Raw genomic sequence first — 9,198 nt, 5'->3', positions numbered from 1 at the left:
AAAGTTAAGCCTCGATACTTCAAAGTGGAAGACCTGGTGGTAAAGAAAACACTACCGAACGCCGCTCGTCCCGGGGACAAATTCGCTCCGAATTATGAAGGTCCTTACATGATTAAAAAGGTCCTTGTAGGGGGAGCCTTGATACTTATAAACTTGGATGGGGAGGAATTAGGGTATCCTGTAAATGCTAATGTAGTCAAGAAGTACTATCATTGAAATGAAGTCAGAATCCGATTTGGCTATCTTTAAAACGATCCGAGTCACTATAGGATTATTGCGTACATTTCATGCATTAATGCATATATGTATACTCTTCGTGCTTTTCAGGATTCGGAGGAAATTCCTGAACCAAAGTCACAAAAACTATGCAAAGACTTGAACGAATAAAAACAGGGATCACGTCTATGATAGGCCGAGATCATTGTCAAATTTACGATGACAATCCGGATGAAGATCGGTAACGTGTCCCCTTTCAAACCATACCACTGGAAGATGTTCTTGTAACTCACACAAGCTCAAGTTCACCACCATTGGTTCCAACCCCCAACCTAGTCCTATGGGTATGGAATGAAATGATGAAGTAACTATGCGGTTGGCCTAGATGAGAGGAGAAAAGTGAAAAAGACAAGAGGAAGAAGAACTTTCTCGATCCGTTAATCTTGTGAAAAATGAGATAACGGAAAGTTTAAAAATGCACATATGCAAAAGTTTTCATTCATTTCATCCAACGAGGAACCTTACAAATAGATCATCGGAGTGGAAACGTAAAATCAAACCGAACCCTAATGAGCATCACAAATGAGTTCAATTGACTCTCCATGCTATTGATGCTCTACTTGCATCGAGCACTCCGAGGGTCAAGGTCCGCAAGCTTAAAAAGAAGGAAATCACATTTCTGCTTAAGCCTAGCTACCTTAGCCTGATAGTATTCCGAGGCGAGTTCTAGGTCCCGCACTAGTGCTCTCCCACGGGCTATGTCCATGGTCAAGTCGTCAAGCCTTTCTTCCAGCTACGCACATTAGAGTTCCAGCATGGTATTACTCACGTCATGCTCAAAGACTATCTAGGACAGGGCTAAACGTTCCACCAAGTTCCCCTTCTCATGAACCGGTGGTGAGACTCGCTTGTTGGCATAGTCAACGGCCTTCTTGTGATTGTCGGCTACAAAGTTGGCCAACACCAAGCGATCAGACCGATCTTGATAGTGAGCTCGCATGATACAAGTTAAGAAAACCTCTTGATGAGCAAGATGGTAAAGCTCTAGAAAATTGGTGAAAAGGGTTGGGAAGATCCTATACTCCTTCTCTAGGCGAGTAACTTTGATGGAAGCAGTGTCCACATCACTAAACAGAATAATGATCTCGGTTTCAGCCTCCGGATGATCGACTATGCTCACATAGCCTCGACCAAGGAGATGATAAAGCTTATCCCATTTGGCCAAAACTTCGGTCGGGAAGATGCGTACGGGGGAAGAAGTCATTTTTGTTAAAACAATAGAGAAAGAAGGAAGACAGAAGGATGATTAGAAGGTTGAAGAGGAGGATTCCGAAAGCGTTAATCTTCTCTGCATTAAGTCCTAATTTTATAGCAACTCAAAGATAAGGAAAAGTCGTAGCGATAATTCCGGTGAAGCTAGGTTAATAGGCAAAACTACAAATGGTCCGTGAATTATGGATCCGCTCTTGATCCACGATCTCGAGTCCGACAAATCTGAAAAGTTGCGAAAGATTTGGCAATTCCACCATGTTGAAAAGTTGAGTGGGAGACAAGGATACTTCTAGAGGAAAGAAAAATTGTGCGAAAAAGATTTGAAGGTCCTACCACGTTAAAAAGGATGGAAGAAGACAGAGCGGAAAACACGAAATCTTGAAAGAAGCGCTAGCTTGGTGATTTTTCATCTACATTAAAAGAAAGGCTTTGGAGCATACACGATTACTAAAAGAATTTAGAGAGAGTAAGCATACAGCGGAATGTAGAGAATCTTGAGTGAACAAAAGGCAGTAAGAGATATTTCAATCCAACATGTTTAGAGGCTACCATTACTTATTGAAGGCGATCGACCTAGACATCCTTGAGAGCAAACTGCTGAGAGACTTTGAAGATTTCGAGACCAAATACAAGGCCGGAGCCATAAAACCCAACCTATCTGGTTATGAAGTTCAAGATCTCGATAGCAACAACAACAATAGCAACAGCTGTAGTCAACCCCTGAAAAGAAAACATCACCACACTCAGAGGCAAATCAAAGAGCTCGAAGCTTCCTTCAGGGAGTGCCCTTCCCTGGACAAGAAACGAAGAAATGAACTGAGTCGGAAGCTAGGATTTGAACCCTTGAAGGTCAAGTTTTGATTTCAAAACAAGAGAACCCGATTGAGGCCTCAAAATAAAAGCCATGAACTTGCGTTTCTAAAGGAGGAAAATGAAAAGCTTCGAGCAGAGAACAAAAGGTATAAGAATGCTCTTAACACAGCCATTTGCCTTGATTGTGGCATTCCCATCACCCCCGGTGAAATGTTCCTCAATGAGCCGCATCCGAGCGTTGAAAATGCTCATTTATCACCTCACTCCCCAGAATAATTTTTGGCACAATAGGATTTTATTGGGGATACGTCCGAAAAAATCGATCTTGCGAAGACAGAACCGATGCTCTTGGAGAGATAGGACATGTCTCACTACGATTGGTGTTTTCTTGATGACGAGCTTACTATCACCGTTGACCAATTCAACGCCGATGGAACTCTGAATTTGTAACTCACATGAAGCCGGAGCCGTTGATTATGGGCCCTCATAACATCGCTCTTTTGTGCTTAATTTTGGATACCACTGGCTGATCCTTGGGAATCCTCAAGGGACATATGGACATGCATAAATGAATGTATTGTTGATATTTTTGTTACAAAGTCCCCCATGCGGTACATTTTTTTTACTTCTAGAGTTAATCTAGGGGTAACGAACAGTGTTGCCCACGAGTATCATCATGCTTAAATGCGTGAATTCCTTGTTAGATTAGACTTAGGGTAAATCCATTGAGTGCCATAAAGAGAAACATTGAAAGCCTTCACATAGGGGAATGCGAAAAAATTTGAGGAGAGAAACGGCTGCCTCGTTCGTAGAGAAAGAGAAAAGACTTGAGGGCCCCTCCACATCAAAAAAGAAAGAAGATGATAAACCGAGTGGGAGATAAGGATCATTGCAAAATAGATCCAAGGTAGTAAAATCCGGAAAGATGAGAAAAGAGTTATCCTCATTCGTAGAGAAAGCGAGAACCCATCTCCAGGATTCACGTATCAAAAAAAGAAAAACGGAAGTTGAAGTCTTCATTTTCAAAATACCTCTTTGATGCTCCTAACGATCTCCAGAACCCGTTACGAAAGGTCATCATCGCTTATGTGATTTTTTGGGCAACTTGTTTTTGCAAGTCCAAGAACATCTCAAGGTAGTTCTTTCGTTGAGCCTTTCGTCTTAAGCTTTGCGAATCATTTAAATAGATTCTCATCCTTTGAGACCACCGCATACCACCGCCCGGTCCCTAGTCAAAACAACCACTTCGGTCCTTATATATGTTGAGGATTGGTGAAAAAGGTATGTGTTCGACCCAGGCGGCAATGGACAGAATTTTCTTCCCCGACATCTACGAGTTATGGCCATCGACAAGAACTCCGTTTCCCTCTCGGTCCTTGTTGTTATGCTGAAAAGATGCCTATACAAGGTTTCGGGTTATGGAAAAGCAACAGAAACCTTAGAAATGCTATGGCAGAACAAATACGAATTTGATATCGTTGTCATTGCCATGGTAGGGATCAACATGGATGACCTCGGTCTCTTGAAGATTGTTGATTTTGAGTTGGATTTGTCGGTCATCGTAGTATCAGCCAACGATGATGAGCGGTTCATGACGAATGCCATATTGTACGAGGCTAAAGACTTCCCGAAGAAGCCGATTTGCGTTCTTGTGCTCCAAAACATTTGGTAGCATGTTATGAGGAAGCATTTAGTCGAACAAAGGAACGATGGCCGAGCTAACAACAATGGTTTTTTCAGCACAAGAGCAGGGCCCATTTGGACCACCGGGCTTCATTCTAAATTCGTTGATGCGGTTCGGCAGCTAGGAATCAATTAAGCACGACCAACGTTGATACTAGAAATAATGAAGGTAGACGGACTCACTAGTCGACGTGTCGTGAATCACCTTAAAAAATTTAAAGCATAGTGCGATGCATCTCGGAACCAAGGTAGCCGAAGCAGAGTTGATTCGAGCATGAATACTAGGAATGCCTACGGAGTGAGAAGTACCTGGCCACTTCCCAACATCAATCCACTTCCCAACATCAATCAAGAATACAGGCCGCACGTACAACCGATACAGACTCCTTGGCTTGAACACCAACCTTCCGCTGGTGCGTTTCCCGTGATCAATCAAGTTACCGTGCACGATCTTCGAGGATTAAGTTTCTCCACTACGCAACTTAAACACATGTAACTGGAGGATTAGATAAGGAGCTACACTAAGTATTCCCATTTTTCTAGTCCCTGAATGGAAGGAGTTTCTAGCAGCAGACCAGTTGATCATCCCTACGAGTTCCCGGGCAATGATGAAAGCTTAAGCTCAAAGAATGAGACCGCTCATGGCGAAAACAAAGTGAAAAATCTGTCGCCAACGTTAGCAAGTAATAATACCCAATTTGAGCACCAATTGCTCGAAGAACCAGAAGATTACCTTGATGATGAGCTTGTCATCCCGATCAACCAATTTAAAGATGATGGGCCTCCAAAGTTGTAAACGGAAGTCAGCGATTATAGATCCTCAATATCGGCCATCCGTACCTAATGCGGGACGTAACTAGCCGATTATTAGAGTGGCCCACAAAGGAGGCGAAACCAATCTTGCATGAATACATCTTTAATTCCATGATTAGTTCTCCCGCGTGGGATCTTTTCTCACTTTCTAGACGTCTAAAGTCAATTTAGGGGTAAAAACGCAGTTTTCTTTTCTCTCGTCAAATGCGTAAATTCCTTATTGAACCAGGATCGGGGCAAATCAATTTATGGAAAGCTCTTCCGAATGCCATAAAATGAAATACCGAACAGCATCAAGTAAAGCAATGTAATTAAAAGCTCAAAGTGAACTCGAAGATGGGTAACGTTGTATCGTTCCAATTTGCCCTTGGTCGGTTCAAACTCTAAATTGAATTTATTTCATTGTTAATAGAGGATGGACGCCAACGGTGCCACAACCTGGTGGTTAGGGAAGTGACAGTGGTCCGAAGTGCCCGGGGTTCGATCTCGGGTTTGACCTCAATGGAAAACATCAAATACTTCAAAGGAGAATGCAATTAAGAGAGTTACCACGTCACCATGTGATAGGTTCCAAGGTCGTCGAGCCGTCAAGGAGCATAACGTTTCGAAGAGTGACAAGTCATGAGGATGAAAACAATCAACGACCCGAGTAGCTAAGATGGAGGAGTGAAATTGACAAAGAAAGTCCATTTGAGGGCAAATCCCTTCCTTCTCGTCAAAAGATTAATTCGGGAGCAAAATTCTCATATGCCACCAAGAGAGCACATTGAAGCAAAGCTATTAAGTACAAAGGTGACAAGCATCAAGATACACCCTACTAGGGCAAAATGGCTGAAATGGATAGTTTCCTCAATAATTGGGAATGGAACAACTCAAAGGGAATATCTTGTTGTTAAAAAAAAAATCAAATGAAATCAAATATGGACTAACGCTCGTTCCTTTATGTGTAGGTGCAAAGACATCCTTAAATTGGATAGGAAAATTGCGAAAGAATTTGGGAAAGCACTAAGGCATTTGGCTGAGATAGACAACACCTAACTAGGGCGAATGGATTGTGGATGTGGCCGAGGGTTCTCTCGTGCACGATATCTTCAAGCAAGGATCGAAGGATTTGATAGAGATTGCCTGTATCAGCGTACAACATTGAATTTGACTCAATTAGAAGGGAAACGTCGACAATCGACAAAAGAAGGGTAGTTGGGTATCGTATCCAATTTACCTCTTTTCCTCACATTTGCTAATACTTCATTTTTTGGCAAAATATGCCGATAAACCATCATCATGTGTCCAATGAAGGGAGGATGTCATTAGGAAAGTCACAAGTAACAAGATGCCCCGAAAAGAATAATTTTCTCAAACATTTAAAGGATGACACCTTAAAGGATCGAGTGGAGGGAACTTCGAAGAGTCGCATGCAACACATTCAAGGGGACTCACAACCATCGAGCAAATGCAGATCATGCCAAAAGGAGCTTTTAAGGTGAAAAGCGATAGGCGGACGAGTTATCGCCATGACAATCAGATAACAGATTTTTACAATCTACACATTGGTGTTTAGATTAGAATACATAATCAAGAGTAAGGCGGTATCATTCCAACTTATCTTGAATTGGGAACACAAACCGACGCTTAATGTTTGATCTTGATAGGGGCTCGCCATCAAGTGGATAGGTAAGGGTCCTTTCTCTCTAAAGACTAAGAACTTCATGAAATTTTAGAGCACCCGACAATCTTGTGTTGTTAAGTGGAGTGTAGATTTCCACAACCCATGTACTCTCATTGGAGCGCATGACCAAGGGGATCTTTAGCCATGACAGATAGGTAAGTATCCTTTCCCTAAATCTCTTAGAGTTTAAAACTTCCAGTGTTTTTTCTTCCTAGAATGTTAAGGCTTCTAGGAATATAGAATATATCCAATTCTCATGTCTAGAAGGACGTAGAATTTTCACAAGACTGCATCGACATTCATGTTTTAAACCTGGAGGTTATTCAAACATAATTGAAATATGCAAAGTGCATCATGAATCCCCTTAGAGGGCAAATTTTGGAGAAAACGAAATGAATTTTTTTAATAAGAGTTATTTAAATCATTCAAAAGGAAGTTTCCTCGGACGAGAGGCAAACCCGTTCCAAACATGTCCAACACACACCATAGAGATGAGTGGGGTGGAAGGGATAGTAAGACCTTGACCTACGGACGTAAGGGTTATTCGCAATAATTACATGGATTGAGATAACGGAGGCATTCATTTCTCTATCATAAGCACTGCAGGTGACCATTGATAACCCCTTTGAACGACGGTTTCATTATGTATCCCTATAAAGAACCACCTCACATTAGGGGCGAATGAAGGTAAGTCCGACAACATCAAGAGGAAAATGGTTAGAAATTTTCTTGCTTGGACTAACATCAATCTTCGTGTGTTGCTTATACGATAGTTCAAGTGCTTTAGGATGACAAAAAGTGTTCGTTTCTGTATCCTATACACTTTTACTCTTTGCACAGCCCAGTTGAGCATGCATATACGTTTCATAAACCCCGTTCGTGATCATTACATATCCCAAGGTGGAAGCGACGTCACTCTAGGAACGGAAGGGTTCAAGAGAGGGGATTTATGAGAAATTCCTAGACTAATACTTGAGCATGTTAGAACTTCAAACCGAATGTGTAGCACAATCATTTAAAGTCATATTTCCAGAAAGAAAGTAAAGAACGGATTTTTGAGAAAAAAAAAAGAGCCGATCTCGGGCATCAAGAAAAAGCAAGGTATATAGTAAAAGCAAGGCCATTACCCATTCAAATGTTTGTACGTTTGTGAATCATGTAATTATTAAGTGTCAAAAGATTGCATGATATCATTGTATAGATCCTCAGTGAAAGCTGGTTGTAAAGAGAAAATTCCAAGGGGAACTAGATCATGAAAAGATATTCCCTAGTTATGTCACACTCAGGTGACGACAATGTAGACGGGAAGTTTGCACCATTCTAATACAATAGAGGTTCTCTCTAAAGATAATGTGTGCTCTCGAAAGATTGATGATGCTCTCCAAAGACTATTTGTATATCTCGAAGACCGAAGACGCTCTTCGAAAGATAATCCATAAGGGTCGGGACTGTTGAGAAAAATCCCTAGACGGTTTTGAAGTTGACAAAACAATCCAAGTACTCTTGTGTTTTGAGATAATGCCGTGATTTACTTGTTTTGTAGATTACCTTTGGTGCGGGAATGCACGGGATTGAATCTGGCAAAAGGATTTGGCTTAGATGTTGTTTCTGAGAGTCTCGGATGCTGGTTTGAGCTCGGACAATGAGCGGGGATAGCTCAGACATTGGAATGACGCTCAAGCTTTAAGAAAAGTATTTCACGAGCAAGAATCAGAATTTCAAGAGGAATACAACTTGAACTTAATTGATGCATTCAATATACTCTTACTTTACCAAAAAAAAAAAACTTAATTGATGCATATCAACGGACGCCATCGAGCTGGATCATTCTTGAAGATTCTCGGTGACGGAAATCAATCAAGGATGCGGAACCAAGAAGACAAACAAAGACTTTTCAAATGGAAGAAACCATCTATGGAAACCCGGGATCATAATTGTATGGACGATTTGATCCAAGCGAGGAAGACTTTCCTTTAGTGATCCCCAACGGCTAAGAGATTTTCTTTTGGCAAACATCTCGTCCAAAAGGGTAGATTTGGAGAGATTTCTTCCGGATGCCTTGCAATGGCTAGATTGGAGGCGGAAGAGTATAAAAGACATCTCGAAAACGAAGGGAAAAGAGATCGGCGTAAAGAGGGAAAAATGTTCATAATTCTTAGATAGAGTTAATTCCATTTCTAACACACTTCTTGACCATCCATTGTAATTGTGAGGAGGTATACACACGAGTGTTGAACGCTAGGTTTGAAGTCCCGCGTGTCAAGGATATCACCGATCCGTAACCTCCGAGCAGCTTACTAGTGGAATCCAGCCGATTGGTTGTCACCTGAACAAGTGGACGTAGGCTTAACTAAAGCCGAACCACTATAATTCCTCTATGCGATTTTCCCTATCTCTTACTCTGATCACTCCAAATATTTTGTAATAGCTAAACCGCACACGAACAGCGCCCATCGATCCCATTACATATCCCGCATCAATTGAATTACTTGTTCGTTGCGATATACTCTAGCTCCATCATTTGAGATCTCTATTTTACGCTGTGTGATCTAAATTCCGCAATAAATTCTTAAAATCATACTCTATCACCTATTCACCCCCTCTAGGTGAATTCACTAGCCATCAACAATTGGTATCAAAGCTTGGTGCTCATATTTTGTGAAGTGTTTTTACTTCTGAGCTAACGATCTTTATGGCTAGCAATTTCTCCCCTTCTTGGATTGAAGGTGGAAGCA

At 41.5% G+C, this 9,198-nt stretch overlaps 1 protein-coding gene across 1 annotated transcript; it reads left to right on the top strand.

Moving 5' to 3' along the window:
* Positions 1–3,640: 3,640 nt before the first annotated feature.
* LOC115739959 (two-component response regulator ARR10-like) lies at positions 3,641–3,973 on the top strand. Its single transcript, XM_030673278.2, has one exon. It carries the CDS (start codon positions 3,641–3,643, stop codon positions 3,971–3,973), a length of 333 nt encoding a protein of 110 aa, XP_030529138.2.
* The last annotated feature ends 5,225 nt before the right edge of the window (positions 3,974–9,198 follow it).

The sequence above is a fragment of the Rhodamnia argentea genome, chromosome 5 (assembly GCF_020921035.1).
Source record: "Rhodamnia argentea isolate NSW1041297 chromosome 5, ASM2092103v1, whole genome shotgun sequence".
Classification (NCBI taxonomy): domain Eukaryota; kingdom Viridiplantae; phylum Streptophyta; class Magnoliopsida; order Myrtales; family Myrtaceae; genus Rhodamnia; species Rhodamnia argentea.
This window is presented reverse-complemented; position numbering and strand designations above follow the sequence as displayed.